We start from the raw sequence: 19680 nt of genomic DNA, 5'->3' as shown, positions 1-19680 counted from the left end.
AAAATAGTAAAATGAAGAAAAGTTGGAAACTGCAGAATGACAATTTCTGAAAAGTATTTGTCCTTGAACAATGCCATGAGATTAATTAGAACATGATGAAAAATGGAAAACCATCAAAAATGCTACCAGTTATAAAAATAAAAAGGATTGCAAATTGAGCTATAATGACAAAATGTGAGCTGCACTGACCATTATGTGATTAAAAAACCACACGCTACACTATATAACGACATTTGCTTCTCTCATTTCTGAGCGGTTTCAAATAGTTGCAATACTCAAATGCACCAAACCTTTGCTGCATCCATGTATTTATACTGTGGCAAATCAAAGCATATTTGGGATTCTGTTTCAAAATTGAAATAGGCCGTTCAGCTTCAAAATCCATGCTGACTCTTGAGCTTTTAATTTGTTTGCACTAATTCTCTGCCAATCTAATTTTACTTGCCTCACATTTCCACCAACTCATATTCCCCCCCCCACCCCACCCCCAACCAAGATTTTACCATTCACTGACAAACCGGGTCAATTTACTGTAGCCAGTTAAGCTACCACCTGCAATGCTTTGGAATATGGGAGGAAATAGGAGTAACTGAAGGAAACTCCATACAGATAGCACAGAGGAGTTAGATTTGTGAAACAGCAGGTCTCCTAGTTGTACCACTTAGCCGTTTTCATTTTTAAAAAGATTTTTTAAATTTTGTTTTCTGGTCTGGAAATAGGGCAAATAAGCTTAATTGCCTATTGAATTACCTTTCTGTTCTAAATTGAATTGTAAAGGAAGCAGTTAAAATAAATTAGACTATTTGCTTTTGTTTTCAGCGATAGTTCACTGGAATTTTCATGGCAGCTTGCAACATTTATTGTTATCAATTCTTTAGTCTTCTCTTCCAGAATTCCCTTATCTTTGAATTTTTCCAATTTAGAGGGTAGGCTTATTCTAGATCTTAATGCTCTCCTCAATTGAGGTGAGAAATAGTAACTTCACTAATTACAAAATTGCTGGCCACCTCCCAGCATGGTTGTATAAAGGGAAATTGGTGATTGCAATCTGTTTGAACTCATGCGTGTGATAGGCTTTCTTCATTGGTAGTTCATTTGCTACTGAGGGTCTAAAAAGTTTTCATTTCCTCCTACTGAGAAGCAATTTCCCAAAATCTGTTCTGAAAACTTTTAGCATATGTGGCTATAAATATTAGACTGATTGAATTTTTGGCATCTAATGATAAATCATAGAAAACTATAGCACATGAATGGGCCTTTTGGTGCACAGTGCCTGCGCTGACCATGATGTCAAATTAAAATAATTCAATCCGCCTTAATTCCATATCTGTTCATGATGGTTTATGTACCACTACCAAGAGCTGAAGGTTAGTTTGAATATAGTGAATTACAGTTAATTGGGCCATCTGTTAATTGGGGCAGCCACTTATTTGGAATAATTCTTAAAAAAAACAAAAACGAATCAAGGAAATACCTTGGATTACCTTCGTTTGTTTGGGACACAATGTTGTTTAAATGGGGTGGACAACTGTTGCCAAACAGCTCCTAACTAGAGTCAGACACGTGCACTTGCGTGGCAGCTAGGTACAACACTGTGCTTACAGTGAACAATCCTCCATTGATAACATTTAGAAACTAATACACAGTTTTGTAGTACTGTAGTGGTATTGGTACTGTTCTAATTTGTTCTGTTTTTTATTTACTGTAAATTAAGAATTTGTTATTCAGTTTGTCGTTTTTATACCTTTTTAATTTTTTTCCATGAAACTTCGGATAACTTAATTGGGCAAAAATGTACTGCTTCTGATGTGCCCCAATTAACCAGAATACACTGTATTCATAGGAAAAAGAAATTGCTTTCTTGTGGTTGATTGTTTACTGTATTTTTTGAATGTGAAGTACACTCTGTTGGACATTTTCAAGTTCATTTTTTTTCTGTCAATTGATTATATTTCTTGGAACAAATGACTTTCCTCTTTTCATTTAATTCCAATGTGAAAGAGCAATTTTGTGAGAGGAATTATCTTTCGATAAACTACTTCTGGTCAGAGTGTTAATTGGACTTTTGGCAAGAAATTACATGACTCAGGCCTAAACATTTACCAAGCTACTTGAATCTACATAAAGACGGGGAAAAAATGGAATGGATAAGCAATATTGGAGCCAGTGCCAAAGACTAATGAATCTTCAGTCCTTTACTAATGTGTCTAGATGGTCATTTGGTTATTTAGTTTGCTTAATCTATAAGTAGCTATAGCCTAAGTAGTCTTAGGATTTCTCCAAGCTTTGAAGCAATGGCAGCATTTTAGCATGGCTTGCCTATCTTTAGTGAGATGCAGCATGGCCAGGAACTTTATTGTTCATTGATACTTGCAGTGTCATGAATTTAATTGGCATTCCTCATTCAGTAATGGTCAATGTTTGTACTGTATATAATAAGACTGGATAGGTGAGTGACAAATGATATTGATTCAATGTGTCATCTGTGTTCTCCAGCAAGAACTTATTCCTTAACACTGAAATTCATTGGTGTTATTTCCATCTTCCTCTTGTATTAATATTCTGGTGGTCTCCTGAAACCATAAGTTCACTTTTGCTGGAACGGGTTAGAGGCAGTGTGACTGTGGCTGGAATGGGTTAGAGGCAGTGTCCCTGTGGCTGGAACAGGTTAGATCAGTGTCACTGTCACTGGAATGGGTTAGAGGCGGTGTCCCTGGTCACTGGAATGGGTTAGGTCAGTGTCACTGTGGCTGGAATGGGTTAGAGGCAGTGTCTCTGGTCGCTGGAATGGGTTAGATCAGTGTCACTGGAAGCTAGCAAATAATATCAAAGAGGATACTAAAAGCTTTTTCAAGTATATAAAGAGTAAAAGACAGGTGAGAGTAGATATAGGACCGATAGAAAATGATGCTGGAGAAATTGTAATGGGAGATAAGGAGATGGCAGAGGAACTGAATGAGTATTTTGCATCAGTCTTCACTGAGGAAGACATCAGCAGTATACCGGACATTCAAGGGTGGCAGGGAAGAGAAGTGTGCGCAGTCACAATTACGACAGAGAAAGTACTCAGGAAGCTGAATAGGCTAAAGGTAGATAAATCTCCAGGACCAGATGGAATGCACCCTCGTGTTCTGAAGGAAGTAGCTGTGGAGATTGCCGAGGCATTAGCGATGATCTTTCAAAAGTCGATAGATTCTGGCATGGTTCCGGAAGACTGGAAGATTGCAAATGTCACTCCGCCATTTAAGAAGGGGGCAAGGAAGCAAAAAGGAAATTATAGACCTGTTAGCTTGACATCGGTGGTTGGGAAGTTGTTGGAGTCGATTGTCAAGGATGAGGTTACAGAGTACCTGGAGGCATATGACAAGAGAGGCAGAACTCAGCATGGATTCCTTAAAGGAAAATCCTGCCTGACAAACCTATTACAATTTTTTGAGGAAATTACCAGTAGGCTAAACAAGGGAGATGCAGTGGATGTTGTATATTTGGATTTTCAGAAGGCCTTTGACAAGGTGCCACACATGAGGCTACTTAACAAGATAAGAGCCCATGGAATTACGGGAAAGTTACATACATGGATAGAGCGTTGGCTGATTGGCAGGGAACAGAGAGTGGGAATAAAGGGATCCTATTCTGGTTGGCTGCCGGTTACCAGTGGTGTTCCACAGGGATCAGTGTTGGGGCCGCTTCTTTTTACGTTGTACATCAACGATTTGGATTATGGAATAGATGGCTTTGTGGCTAAGTTTGCTGACGATACGAAGATAGGTGGAGGGGCCGGTAGTGCTGAGGAAATGGAGAGTCTGCAGAGAGACTTGGGTAGATTGGAAGAATGGGCAGAGAAGTGGCAAATGAAGTACAATGTTGGAAAGTGTATGGTTATGCACTTTGGCACAAAAAATAAACGGGCAGACTATTATTTAAATGGGGAAAGAATTCAAAGTTCTGAGATGCAATGGGACTTGGGAGTCCTCGTACAGAATACCCTTAAAGTTAACCTCCAGGTTGAGTCAGTAGTGAAGAAGGCGAATGCAATCTTGGCATTCATTTCTAGAGGAATAGAGTATAGGAGCAGGGATGTGATGTTGAGGCTCTATAAGGTGCTGGTGAGACCTCACTTGGAGTACTGTGGGCAGTTTTGGTCTCCTTATTTAAGAAAGGATGTGCTGACGTTGGAGAGGGTACAGAGAAGATTCACTAGAATGATTCCGGGAATGAGAGGATTAACATATGAGGAACGTTTGTCCGCTCTTGGACTGTATTCCTTGGAGTTTAGAAGGATGAGGGGAGACCTCATAGAAACATTTCGAATGTTAAAAGGCGTGGACAGAGTGGATGTGGCAAGGTTGTTTCCCATGATGGAGGAGTCTAGTACGAGAGGGCATGACTTAAGGATTGAAGGGCGCCCATTCAGAACAGAAATGCGAAGAAATTTTTTTAGCCAGAGGGTGGTGAATCTATGGAATTTGTTGCCACGGGTGGCAGTGGAGGCCAAGTCATTGGGTGTATTTAAGGCAGAGATTGATATGTATCTGAGTAGCCAGGGCATCAAAGGTTATGGTGAGAAGGCGGGGGAGTGGGACTAAATAGGAGAATGGATCAGCTCATGATAAAATGGCGGAGCAGACTCGATGGGCCAAATGGCCGACTTCTGCTCCTTTGTCTTATGGTCTTATGGAACAGGTTACAGGCAGTGTCACTGTGGCTGGAATGGGTTAGATCAGTGTCACTGTGGCTGGAATGGGTTAGATCAGTGTCACTGTGGCTGGAATGGGTTAGATCAGTGTCACTGTGGCTGGAATGGGTTAGAGGCAGTGTCTCTGGTCGCTGGAACGGGTTAAATCAGTGTCACTGTGGCTGGAATGGGTTAAATCAGTGTCACTGTGGCTGGAATGGGTTAGAGGCAGTGTCACTGTGGCTGGAATGGGTTAGAGGCAGTGTCACTGTGGCTGGAATGGGTTAGAGGCAGTGTCACTGTGGCTGGAATGGGTTAAATCAGTGTCACTGTGGCTGGAATGGGTTAGAGGCAGTGTCACTGTGGCTGGAATGGGTTAGAGGCAGTGTCACTGTGGCTGGAATGGGTTAGAGGCAGTGTCTCTGGTCGCTGGAACGGGTTAGATCAGTGTCACCGTGGCTGGAATGGGTTAGAGGTGGTGTCACTGTGGCTGGAATGGGTTAGAGGCAGTGTCACTGTCGCTGGAACGGGTTAAATCAGTGTCACTGTGGCTGGAATGGGTTAGAGGCGGTGTCTCTGGTCGCTGGAACGGGTTAAATCAGTGTCACTGTGGCTGGAATGGGTTAGAGGCAGTGTCACTGTGGCTGGAATGGGTTAAATCAGTGTCACTGTCGCTGGAATGGGTTAGAGGCGGTGTCACTGTGGCTGGAATGGGTTAGAGGCAGTGTCACTGTGGCTGGAATGGGTTAGAGGCGGTGTCACTGTGGCTGGAATGGGTTAGAGGCAGTGTCACTGTGGCTGGAATGGGTTAGAGGCAGTGTCACTGTGGCTGGAATGGGTTAGAGGCAGTGTCACTGTGGCTGGAATGGGTTAAATCAGTGTCACTGTCGCTGGAATGGGTTAGAGGCGGTGTCACTGTGGCTGGAATGGGTTAGAGGCAGTGTCACTGTGGCTGGAATGGGTTAAATCAGTGTCACTGTCGCTGGAATGGGTTAGAGGCAGTGTCACTGTGGCTGGAATGGGTTAAATCAGTGTCACTATCACTGGAACGAGTTAGGGGCTGTGTCACTGTCGCTGGAACTGGTTAGGGGTTGTGTTACTTGTCACTGGAATGGGTTAGGGGCTGTGTTACTTGTCACTGGAATGGGTTAGGTCAGCATTCCCCTGAACATTTTCATGTAGCATCCCACCTGTGGGAAAGCACATTTCAAATCTCCAGCCTGCACCACACAGGACAGAGTTTATGTGAGTGCTTTTGTCTCCAGGTTCCATTGCAAGTTAATTTATTTTCAGGATCGGGCATTACTGGCAAAGTCAGCATTTCTTGTCCTTATTGCTCTTGGGATGCTTAGGGGAGCAGGTCTCCCTAATTACCCTTGGCAAAATCACAGGGAGCAACTTTCTTGATTCACTGCAGACCTTCTAGTGAAGTCCTCTAATGCTGACTTTCTGGGATTTTCAATTTTAGATTTCTTTATCACATATACATTGAAACATACAGTGAAATGTGTCGTTTATGTTAACAACTAACACACACCCGAATGTGCTGGGAGCAGTTTGCTACACAATCTGGCACCAACAATGTTTAACACAACAACAACACAACACAACACACAGCACAGAACAACACAAGCAGCAACCAGAACAACAACAGCAAAACAAACCCCTTACCCGCCCTCCCAACCCCTCACTGACACAGGCCTCCAACCTCAAGATAGGCTGCCTCTGGGCCTCCAGTCCTTAGCCCTGGACTCTCAGTCCCACAGACGTTTGTGGAAATTATGTTCTCATGCACCTCCTAACTTTGGTGCTGGACGTAGTAGGTTTGAATAGTGCTGAAAGAATGGTCTAGGTGGGTAATTGCAGTGCATTTTATAGAGAATCTATGCTGCAGGCAGCCAGTGTAGCTTGTGGAGGGAATGAATGTTCAGAGTGTTTAGGGAAGAGTGGGTTGATGATCTGTCTATTAAGCAGACTGCCTTGTCCCAGATGGTGTCAAGTTGCTTTAGAGTTGCACTTAGGTGGTGAATATTTGGAATTTACAAATGAAGAGGACTTTGGAGTTTCAGTTGCTAAGCATGTTCGAAATAAACCAATAGAATTTTAGGTACTTTGGGTATCAAGATTGCAGCAAAGTGGCACTTGGGTAAAAGACAACTCATGTCCTTATTGAATGGTGGAACAGGCATGAAGGGTCAAATGGCCTTCTCCTGTTTCAATATTTGCCCCCTGCCCGGGTGATTTTATTGCACCTCTGGAAAAATAATTCCTATCAGATCAAACAAGCAGAATTTTGATTCTGAACTTCGCTCTGAAATTAGGAGCAGCCTTGATTAATATCCTTTGTCAATAATAAAAATAACTGCAATACCTTATATAACAAGATAACAACTAAAAACCTTAATTTCATGATTAAGGTCATACCTGAATGTGAAACATCTTTTATTAAACTTGAACATGTATTTTTGATGTTGAAGAGGCTTTTTTGGCTATCTTAATCGATGGATGTTTTAAGGCGTAAAATCAAATGACAGATCAAATCTTTGTTTCTCACCGTCAGTTTAATGCTCTCTAATTATCCGATTACGCAGTTCATGAATTGCTGATTTCTGTTTTTGCAGTTGTTTAGCAATTATTTATTTCTCTTCCAGAAACTGTTTCCATCTGTCTTTTTTTATGTTTTTCAAGATTTCTTCTTCCACCTGTCCTGTTGAACATTGAACCTTTAAGGCTACTGTAAAAATGCAGTATGGTTTACAAAGCTGTCTCCTGATTTTCCATTAATAATTAAAAATTCAATAAATAACTTATTTTTGATGTAGTTTAGGATTCACTGAGTGTACACTGGTGTATAAATGCAAGTTATTTGTTCTTTTCAGTGCATTATGTAGCCAATATTATTTAAAGAAATGAAACTTAATCATCTTAAGTGCTTCCTACAGTGTATGCCCTTCCTTACCCTGGCACGAGGGTCATTTATGCAACTTATCAAGGAATGGAACTGGAAGATTTTTCAAGTTTTTATATTTTCTAGATTTGTAATATCAATTACTGAGTTTTGGACTTTACGAATGATCTTTCTTCTTAATGATAACAATAAATCTAAGCAACTGTAGATATAGGCTGCTAACCTTGATCCTCAGGTGATTATGTTGGTGCTGGGCAGGACGGGTGCTGGGGAAATCTGGTTGGGAAGGGAATAGAGTGCAGGTGGGGAACTGTGAAGGGTCAGGTAGAGCTCAAAACTTATTGAGCAATATGTCAACCAGCTTGTATCTAAGCTATTAAATTGGTCGGATTATATTGCTTTTGGAAATACGTTTACTGAAAAATGTGCAGAGTGACCCTGAACAAGGAATCTGTGCCATCTGTCTCCTTGCTATTAATGGACAATCTTCACACATGCACATATGGCTGTCTGCACATAGGTGCTAACAATGTTTTGTTGGAATTGTCTGACAAGAGATGTTGTGAGTCTCATGTACCTGCTAAAACTAACCAGTGCAAAATTTTATTCATGGCTGTATTGGATATCTGAAAGGAAAAGTAGCTACTTAATCCAATTACTGTTGGAAATCAGTTTGGAGAGCAGTGGTTTATGATGCTGCTAACCTTGAGTTCCTAGTGTAGGTGGTCAATATTTTGAGAGAGATCTGCACAAAGGAACCCACTACAAGTCAAAATGAAGCTATTTGAGGAGAGAAGTGTTGGAAGAGATACCGTAATGCCCACATTGATGGCATAAGTACCTGATGCAAAGCTGTAAGAAGATCGATGACGTTTGTATATCAGCACATCAGATTTTTTTTTATATATGCTTCTGATTTCCTGATTTACACTGGATTGGAAGACCACTATACTCAGTAATATGAGATTACCATGTGGGGAACATCTCACCAAGTGGACTTGACTTTATCCTTATTGACCATTGGGCTTTGGTGGAAGTTGTGACATTTGTTGATCATTTTTCTCTACTATCATTATATACCATGAAGGAACACAGACATTGATATTATGGGGCAACTCCAATGTTGAGAATAAATTAGAACACAGGAATACCTCCATCTGATAATATTATGTAACCTGAAATCTATTTTGTGTTTTAATTAAATTTTCTGGTTTTTAGGAATCACTTACAAGACAAAAATGTATTGGTCATCCTTGATTGTTGAGAAGGTGGTGGTGAGCCACCATTTTAAAATGCTGCTGAGAAACTGCAAATGAATTCTACATTCGTTATGATAGAAAGGTGGTTATTGATGAAGCAGCTAAAAATGGATTAACCATAAGATGCTGACAAGAGGCATAATCTGCTCTAGATTGCTAATTTATAATAATATCACTTTTGTATGAAAGTTCTGGTTTCCTCTTTCCTTTCAAGTCATTCTGATTTCAGAGGATTGCCCAACTTTGCTTAAATTGTTAACTGTTATTGATTATGTTAGAATAAATAGTACCAAATCTATTGACTTCTCAAGAGATTCAAGATTGTTTAATAACAGTTCCAGTACACAAGTGTAAAAGAGAATCGGATCTGATGCAGCACAAAAAGACAATAAGCTAAAGAGTAATAATAATAAATGAACAATAAATATAAACATATTTGATTAGCTTGTATACTTTGATTGTACATCCATGATGTGAAACTAGGAACAGGAATGTCTGTCTATACATGAGGTGACTGTGACAGGAAGTGATAAAGTAGTGGTGCTGGGGGGAGGAGGGGTGGGTCAGTGGATGGAAGCATTAATCAGCCTTACTGTTTGGGGAAAGTAACTGTTTTTGTGTCTGATGGTCCTTCGCAAGTGTTTCATTGTCTTTACAGCAGGATTTGTGATAAATGAATCTAAGAACAGAAGCATGCACGTACTACTTGGGCCTTCATGCAATGCTGTCATTCATTAAGTTTATAGTAATTTTCTTTCCCATGTTCCCATATCTTCTATTCCCTGGAATATCCCAAAATCTATTGATTTCTATATAATATGTATGCATACAGTATATTGTCAATGTTTCTGTCCTGATGAAGGGTCTTGGCCCAAAACGTCGACCATTTATTCCTTTCTGTATTGCTGCCTGACCTGCTGAGTTCATCCAGCATTTTGTGTGTATTGCTCTGGATTTCCAGCATCTGCATAATCTTTTGTGTTTATGATGACCGTGTTGTCAGAATTGTATACACAATAATTTCCTGATTGATTCAGTACCATGCAACCTGGTGATGTGCAACTCCTGCTGATGTTACCTGCCCCTATCCCTACCCAAACTGATTCTAAGTGAAAATCCTCCTAACCACTGCTGTTGTGCAGCCTCTAATACCAAGACTATGTTTCTGGAATATTTTAATCCCTGTTTTCCATCTATTTGTTGCAGCTTCATTGTATTTGTTCCATTAATTTGTACAGTGTATTGTGTTACGGTTGCTGTATTCATACAGAGAAAGTGTTTAATTTGACTTTTTGCCAACTTTGATATTTCTGTCTCTAATTGGAGGTATACAATTATGTTATAGACACTGTCCCTTCCTGACAGACTCTGGTTATTATTACCAATTTTCCTACCATACATTATCACTTCATTAATTTCCTTCAACTTTCTAAATTCCCCTTCACACCCTGCTTTTACATTAATAGGCCTAGTTATTCAATTTTCTGGATGCTAGTCCCAGCCAGGTTCAGTTGAAGCTTGTGACAATGGATCAGCTCCTTCTTTTGTCATTACTAGTACTGGTTCTATAAGTTCAAGCCCATTTTTCCCACATTAATCTTTGAGGCAAGCATTCAGTTCTTTGTGATTTTCCATAAACCAAAGTGTAAGAGACTATAGTTGTAATGCAGACATTAACTTTGTAATTTGCTTTTTAATTTGAATCCTAACTGCATGGTTTGTGGAATTGTGGACTGTGGAACTCTCTCTTCATTTTCACTTAAGATTCCTGTCCAGCCCTCTTACTTAAGATTCACACTCACTTAGGATATCTGTCCAGCACTATTCAGATGCCCTTAACCCTGAGAGTGAACAATTAATAGTCTTTGGGTGCCAGTCTCCAAGGTGCAGCGAAAATTATAATTTCACTGAAATATTCTGTTCCCTGCTATCACAGATACCATTTCTTTCAACTCCCCCCCTTTTGAATGCCCTCTGTGTTACACTGCTGTGGTCAATTTGTTCTCTGCAGTCTCTGTTGCCATCCATACAGGATGCTGGAACCTTGCACCTGTTGGATAAGTGCAAAGGCAGAGGTTCCTGCAGACCTGCTTTCTGGACTTCCATAACTGATTTACTCGCAATTGTACTTCCTGTCCCTGTTAGTCATTTCTACCTTATTTATTCTAAAGGATGTGACTGGCTCCATTAAAAATGTATCCAGGGAACTTCATTCCTAATGCTGAATTTCAGGCAACAAAATGACCTGAAGGCCTTCTGGCTGCAGATGTCTCATGGATCCCAAATGATTTCATCAGCTCTTACATAAAACACTTATAATACATAGCATGCTCTGCTACGTCTATCTTTAAAACATTTTTTATTCAATTTATTTGATTATTTTACCATCGCGTGTATCTCAGTTGCATAGTCAAAGTTCACATTCCATGGATGCTGCATTCAGAAGAAGCTATTCTAAACAAAAATGCTACTCTTTCAGCTAGTGATGTATACGTTCATAGTTCATAGTCATACTTTACTGATCCCGAGGGAAATTGGTTTTCGTTACAATTGCACCAACCAAGAATAGAGTATAAATATAGCAATATAAAACCATAAATAATTAAATGATAATATGTAAATTATGCCAGGAAATAAGTCCAGGACCAGCCTATTGGCTCAGGGTGTCTGACCCTCCAAGGGAGGAGTTGTAAAGTTTGATGGTCATAGGCAGGAATGGAATTTGAATTTGGTACACCAGTAACTTTGAGTTTTCAACCAATCCATTTTTGTGAGTTGAATTTATATGAATTGGAACTAAACTTCTTAAAAATCTATATTTTACTTTGAGAAATTAATGCTTTGTACATCAATCATTGGTAGTCTGATATTAAAATAAGATAATGCTTTATCCTCGCTCTGAGTTTCTATCTTATTGACAAGCATTTAATCATCAGCAGAAAATTATTCCATCTTTACTCCATGGCTTCATAAATTGGGAGCAAAGGATCAAAACATTAAACCTTGCATTGATAAAATTCTGTAAATTTATGATGTGCTACTGGCTTCTTGATGTACTCTAGCTTTTCTTATCACTAAGCAAAAGTCAGGATAGTCTGTCCATTAACATCTTGTTGTTAAGAAATACAGTGGATTCCAGTTAATTGGGCCATCAATTAATTGGGGCAGCCTGATTAACCAATTTGGGATAACTGTTAAAGAATAAAAACTAATCAAGTAAATATCTGGGATTCCCTTTGTTTATTTGGGACACCATGATGCTTAATTGGGACAGGAGACTTGCCAAACAGTTTTTAGTTTGTCTCAGTCACGTGCACTTGTGTGGCCATTAGACACTACACTATGCTTAGAGTGAACAACTTTTAATTAGCGTAAGTTACGTGTGTTTGTCAAAAAGCAGTGATTTTTGCCACTGATAGTTGGTGACAAATAAGCAGGAAGACAATTCAGAACAGTTTTGCTCCCTGAAGTTTCAAGCATTCAGGCTTGGACTGGGAGTGAAAATGAAAGTATTTCACTACTTCAATAAGTTAGAAACTGCGAAGCTTCTGAAGTTATCAAAAATCATCTTGAATGTTACAATGAGAATGAAGACTTGGAAGATGCAATTGTCAAAAGCAATGTTTGAAGCAATCCATTATCTGCACTAGTTGTCTGCACTGATTTTGTTAATTTACAGCCAATCAAAAGAACATGGCAGCATACACTGATGATTTTTTTCAATCGATAACAATTAGGAACTAATACAGTTTTATAGTGCTGTAGTGGTATTGGTAGTGTTCTAATTTGTTCTGTATTTCATTTAAATACAGAATTAGTTACTCAGTTAAACAGTAGCTGGTCTTTTTTTTATATCTTTTTAACTATTTCCAGAAAACTTCAACTAATTGGGACAGCTGCTTAATTGGGCCAAAATGTACTTGTCCTGATGTGCCCCAATTAAATGGAATCCACTGTACTACAGTATGTGCAACCTCATGAATTTCTAGAAAAGCCAATTGCTAAACTTGGTGGGTAGTCTGTGTATGCAAATTAGTTTTTAAATGCAAGCTGCTGTTCATGTCTACTGAGAGGCATTTTCATGGGCTTCCTAAGTTTTGCCTTGCTGTTCATTATATATGAAAGCCTCAACATAGATATTTTGGTCATTATATGTCAAATTTGAGCCTTTTCATTGAACCAATACAGCAATGAAACAGATATTCAGTGATTGTTGCCGGGTATCAGTCAGATGTAGAAATTTCATTTCTTTCTCTTTGTTCAAGCAGAAATTGTAGCAGTCTCACTGCCAATTTGCTGGGAATGAGCTGATTTTAAATTGATACTTGATAACTTCTAGTTTTTATGTATGGGTTCACCTTGTCATTGACCTTTTTTCATAAATAACAATGTGCAGTGAATAAATAAAGTTTGTAGTTATAACTGAAATTGGCCAGTATAGTTATATAAATAGTGTATCAATAACTTTAAAATAGACTGTTGTGTTTGTTTAAAAGGAAAACATTGTCAAATCTATAACCTTGCTGAAAGTTTCAAAGATCCTTTTTTTATAAACACGCTATTCATGGAATAGTTACAATCATGTTTGAACAGAGTTTTAAATTAAATTGAAATTTTCTTTTTGGAAAAGTTTGGAGTAGAATTACAGCACTTTTATGGAGATCATAGATACTTCTTGAAATTATAATTTCCATGTACATAAAAATGATCTGGTTGAAAGAAATGCTCAATATTACATGGAGTTTAAATTTTCACCTTTTAAATACACAATTGGCAGATGTAACGCTACATTTAAGTTTTGCATTCAAAGTTCAAACTACATTTATTATCAAAGTATGTATGCTATCTACAACCTTGAGATTCACCCCCTTACAGGCAGCCATAACATAAAGAACCCAATAGAACCTATTTAAAAAAGACCAACGAACACCCAATATGCAGGAAAAAAAAACAAATTGTGCAAACAATAAAAGTAAGCAAATAACATTCAGAACTGAAGTTCTTGAGAATGAGTACACAGCACTGAAGCCAGTCACAAGCAACCCAGGTGTCCGTTAGTTGCAGGCCACAGCCTCAGTTCACTGCAGAGAAGAGTAAACCTTGTGAGCAGTGAGCGGAACCCTGGCTCATCCCTCTCCACTAGCCCTGACACCCTTTGTTTTTCAATCTGGCCCAATGCTAAAATCAGCCAAATAGTGAGTTGTTCCTCACTCTCGGACCTGGGCTGTGCTGCTTCAGTATGCTCTCAGGCCCAGGACCTGCCACTTCGATTCGGCCCATACATTCCATACCGCAAGCGCCCTGCACCTTTGAGACTTCACACTGCAAAAATACCGGGTCATACAGGAAGTTCAAAAACTCAACTCCGAAAGGGAAGTTACAGGTTGTTGATTGTAGTGACCGTTTTTGAGCAAAAGTGTGATCGGTAAAGTAGTCAGTAGTTTTGTTTGCTGCTATCAATTCATTGCTGTGCTTCACCAGTGCTACCTTAAACCAGAAACCATTTTTCTCCTATATGGGAAACTTAACGTGTTCAGTAAGTAAATCCCGGAGCTTTTTCTTAAACCTTTAATTGCCTGTTCCGTTGTACATTTGTAACCTGATGCCACCCCATTTGAAACTATATCTTTCCTTTGTGGTCATGCCTTATGATCATAATTTAGATTAGATAACTTGCTTATAATTATTATTGTATTATTTACATTTGGATATTAATGAGAACATTTGAGTTGTTTTCATATGTTGTGGTTGCATTCTTTTACTATAATAGCCCTTTTAAAGCAAAGCACCAAGAAACTCAGAGTTATTTAAATTGGATTTCTTCCGGAAAGGTTTAGTAGATGTTTTAGCAGATCAGGTGCCCTTGCAAATATTCCTAGTACTTTTCTTTTGTTTTTGACCGTTATTTTGGTTAATCTTGATGCTTGGAATAAATTTCAAACTGTTTCTTAGTTTCCAGCTTTATCAGTGGTCAGCAACCTGGGCAAAAAAATAACTGTTTTTGAACTCTCCTTGTATCCAAATGATATGTAGAACACCAGTATACGTGGTTATCTATCATCCTAGCTTCTGTCACCAGTGGCAAATAACTGCAAGCCAGGTTTTGCACTTTTCCCTTATTTTCACTTCATTTCTAAAGTAACCTATTGAGCAGAAATAAAGGTATATTTAAATTATAGTAACTTAAAATAATGTGTGACACATCAAAGGTACTTTGGCCATTTAAAAGTGGTGCATAAAGTGCAATGAAACGTTATATATTTCATTCATTTGGAACATAGATGACAAAGCAACATTGGATTTGTTTTTCAGATATATTGTCCTCCCAAATGGAATTCTGCAAATTGTAGAAGTGCAGGCAAGTGATGCTGGAGAATTCCGTTGCGTGGCCACAAATGTAGTTCAGACACGCTACAGTCAGGATGCCAATCTCACTGTATTACAAGGTAATATGATACATAGATTATTATAAGGAAATCTATTTAAAATTTAAAATTTGAAGCTGTTTATGACATAATTTCTCCTGGAGAAGACGAAAAGTTTTCGCTTCATTGCTAGGTAAATATCAGAATTGAATTTTATAACTTTGAGTCAAGTTACTAAACATTTCCACCCATGTAATGTGATTCCTCTGGGTTATCTAGCCTCCATGTGGCTCTGTAACCATGTTGTTAATTTGGCTAGTTCAGTTAAACTGTTGGGAAATAGTGAGTAACATATACAAAATGCTGGGGGAACACAGCAGGTCAGGCAACATCTATGGAGAGGAATAAGCAGCTGATTTTTTGGCCAAGACCCTTCAGATAGTAGATTCTCAAACATTGTCATTTGTGGAATTGACTATGGCTTATGCTGTTTAAAATCAGTGATGGTTGAGCCTTTTTATGAATGTACTCCTTTATTATGTGGGAAGTCCTGAATAGAACTGAACACCGTAACATCATCGGCAAGTGAAGCTTTAGGTTTTTAAGTCTATTTCGTAATGTGTAAATTCTAAATGATTGTGCTTTGTATGCAAAGTACTATTAGATTTACAGTATCTATAAAAAGTCTTCACTTCCCTTGGAAGTTTTCATGTTTTATTGTTTTACAACATTGAATCATAGTGGATTTAATTTGGCTTTATTGACACTGATCAATTGAAAAAATCTCTTTTGTGTCAAAGTGAAAACAGATCTCTACAAAGTGATCTAAATTAATTACAAATATAAAACACAAAATATTTGATTGTATGAGTATTCTCACTCTTCAAATCAGCATCTGGTAGAAGCATCTTTGGGCAGCAGTTACAGCCTTGAGGTCTCTATCAGCCTTGCACATCTGGACATTGTAATTTTTTCCCATTCTTCTTTTCAAAACTGCTCAAACTCTGTCAGATTGCATGGGGATTATGAGTGAACAGCCCTTTTCAAGTCCAGCCACAAATTCTCAGTTAGATTGAGGTCTGGATATTGACTTGGCCACTCCAGGACATTAACTTCGTTGTTCTTAAGCCATTCCTGTATAGCTTTGGCTTTATGCTTAGGGGCATTGTCTTGCTGGAAAACATATTTTCTCCCAAGTCGCAGTTCTCTTGCAGACTGCATGAGGATTTCCTCCAGGATTTCCCTGTCTTTTGCTGTATTCATTTTACCCTCTACCTTCACAAGCCTTTCAGGCCCTGCTACAGTAAAGCATCCCCACAGCATGATGCAGCCACGGTAGGGATGGTGTGTTTTTGATTATGTGCAGCGTTTGGCTTACGCCAAACATAGCATTTAGTCTGATGGCCATAAAGCTCAATTTTGCTTTCATCAGACCATAGAACCTTCTTCGCTGACTTCAGAGACTCCAACATGCCTTCTGGCAAACTCTAGCTGAGATTTCATGTGAGTTTTTTTTTTCAACGGTGGCTTTCTTTTAGCCATTCTCCCATAAAACTGCGACTGGTGACTGGAGAAGCACCTAGGCAACAGTTGTTGTTTGCGCAGTCTCTCCTATCTCAGCCACTGAAGCTTGTAACTCCTCCAGAGTTGTCATAGGTCTCTCGGTGGCCTCCCTTACTAGTCCCCTTCTTGCATGGTCACTCATCTTTGAGCACAGCCTACTCTAGGCAGATTTACAGCTGTGCCATAATCTTTCAATTTCTTGATGATTGACTTAACTGTACTCCAAGGGATATTCATTGACTTGGAAATTTTCTTGTATCCATCTCCTGATTTGTGCTGTTCAATAACTTTCACGGAGTTGTTTGGAGTGTTCTTTTGTCTTCATGGTATAGTTTTTGCCAGGATACTGACTCTCCAGCACTTGAACCTTCCAGATACAGATGTATTTTTACTACAATCAATTGAAACACCTTGACTGCACACAGGTCTCCAAAAACAGATCTCCATTTAACTAATTATGTGACTTCTAACTATATTTAGCCGCACCAGTGATGATTTGGTGTCTCATATTAAAGAGGGTGAATACTTGTGAAATCAATTATTTTGTGTTTTATATTTGTAATTAGATCATTTTGTAGAGATCTGTTTTCATTTTGACAGGAAAGAGGCTTTTTCTGTTTATTAGTGTCACAAGGCCCAACTAAATCCAATGTGATTCAATGTTGTAAAACAATAAAACATGAAAACTTCTGGGCGGGGGCAGGCTGAGTACTTTTTATAGGCACTGTATTTTATGTTATCCTTGTCAATTTAAGCTATATTGATGGAGATAATTTTTGATGCATACTTCAAATATAATTATCATCAATGCACACCACACAAAGATGACTGCTGCACGGAAGAAACTAAAATGAAAATAAATGTAATTATTTGTATACGTCAGCTCGGAATATTTGTGAAGGGTGCATCTGTTACTTGGCCCATGTGATGAGAATGCTTACTGGATCACTCTTACATTCTGCACTTTCACGGTGCACGGTGGCATGCAAAAGTTTGGGCATCCCTGTTCAAAATTTCTGTTACTGTGAATAGTTAAGTGAGTAGAAGATGAACTGATCTCCAAAAGTCATAAAGTTAAAGATGAAATATTCTTTTCAACATTTTAAGCAAGATTAGTGTATTATTTTTGTTTTGTACAATTTTAGATTGGGGTGAAAAAAGGAAAGGAGCACCATGCAAAATTTTGGGCACCCTAAGAGATTTGAGCTCTTGGATAACTTTTACCAAGGTCTCAAACCTTAATTAGCTTGTTAGTGCTATGGCTTGTTCACAGTCATTGTTAGGAAAGGCCAGGTTATGCAAATTTCAAAGCTTTATAAATACCCTGACTCCTCAAACCTTGCCCAACAATCAGCAGCCATGGGCTCCTCTAAGCAGCTGCCTAGTACTCTGAAAATTAAAATAAATGATGCCCACAAAGCAGGAGAAGGCTATAAGAAGATAGCAAAGCGTTTTCAGGTAGCCATTTCCTCAGTTCGTAATGTAATTAAGAAATGGCAGTTAACAGGAATGGTGGAGGTCAAGTTGAGGTCTGGAAGACCAAGAAAACTTTCCGAGAGAACTGCTCGTAGGATTGCTAGAAAGGCAAATCAAACCCCCATTTGACTGCAAAAGACCTTCAGGAAGATTTAGCAGACTCTGGAGTGGTGGTGCACTGTTCTACTGTGCAGTTTCTTTTGTGACTTAGCCAAGAAGTAATTTTGTAAAATAATCAAATAAAATATCAGATAAATGTGTTTCTTGTTTACTGTGTAATAAATGCTTATGATTATTAAGAAGATTGATACATGTGTCTTTAGTCAATGCATTTAAACAACTATGACTATAAATTTAAGTAATATATTGGTATTTGTCTCATAACACAATACCTGTTGCCAGTTTTTGTAATGTATATGTTAATTAGATTTAAAATACATCTCATTGCTGTCTGGTTGTTTTAAAGAATGCCTTTTATAACTGACTTGTTTCATCAGATCTTTCTTGTATTCAAAGTTTGAAGTAAAAATTTATTATCAGAGTACATACATGGCACCACATACAACCCTGAGATTCATTTTCTGCGGACATACTTAGCAAATCTATAGAACAGTAACTGTAAATAGGGTCAATGGATAACAAACTACGCTAATGCAGATATAAATAAATAACACTAAGTAACAAGCATAAAATAAGATAAAGAGTTCTTAAAGTGAAACCATTGGTTGTGAGAACACCCAGAAGTGGAATGAGTGTAGTTATCCCGTTTTGTTCAAGAGCCTGATGGTTGTAGGGTAGTAACTGTTTGTTGAACCTGGTGATGTGAGTCCTAAGGCTCTTGTACCTTCTACCTGATGGCAGCAGCGAGAAAAGAGTATGGCCTGGGTCATGAGTATCTTTGAAGATGGATGCTGCTTTTTTACGGTAGATGTTTCATGCAGATGTGTTCAATAGTTGGAGGGTGGATGTTTACTCATGATGTACTGGGCCGAATCCACTACCTTTTGGAGGATTTTCAAAGATTCAAAGGTACAATGTAATGTCAGGGAAATGTATACAACGTACATCCTGAAATGCTTTTTCTTCACAACCATCCACAAAAACAGAGAAGTGCCCCAAAGAATGAACGACAGTTAAACGTTAGAACCCCGAAGTCCCCCCCAGCTCCCCCCCGTGCATAAGTGGCAGCGAGCAACAATCCCCCCTCCCCCCACCGGCAAAAAAAAGCATCGGCCCTGCCATCAAGCACTCAAGCGTGAGCAAAGCAATAGCAAAGACACAGACTTGCAGTTACCCCAAAGACTTGTGTTTCACCTGGTATTCAACATACCACAGCTTCTCTCTCTCCCAAATAAGGGAGAAGGGGATTCCTCCATTTTCTGAGCGAGCGGGGAGACATAACAAAGAACTCGCTGGTGTATGATGTTAAAAGTC

General features: G+C 38.8%; 1 protein-coding gene across 1 annotated transcript in view; it reads left to right on the top strand.

The window, feature by feature from the left end:
• Positions 1 to 19680, top strand: part of igdcc4 (immunoglobulin superfamily, DCC subclass, member 4) — a 178954-nt gene that overhangs the window by 69138 nt on the left and 90136 nt on the right. The window contains exon 4 of the mRNA XM_072278159.1: positions 15155 to 15288. Within this exon, the coding sequence (XP_072134260.1) occupies positions 15155 to 15288 (134 nt within the window). The remainder of the gene's footprint in view (positions 1 to 15154; positions 15289 to 19680) is intronic.

This window comes from Mobula birostris, chromosome 14, assembly GCF_030028105.1.
Source record: "Mobula birostris isolate sMobBir1 chromosome 14, sMobBir1.hap1, whole genome shotgun sequence".
Taxonomy (NCBI): Eukaryota; Metazoa; Chordata; class Chondrichthyes; order Myliobatiformes; family Myliobatidae; genus Mobula; species Mobula birostris.
The sequence above is the reverse complement of the archived record's forward strand: the minus strand, read 5'-3'. Positions and strand labels throughout refer to the sequence as shown.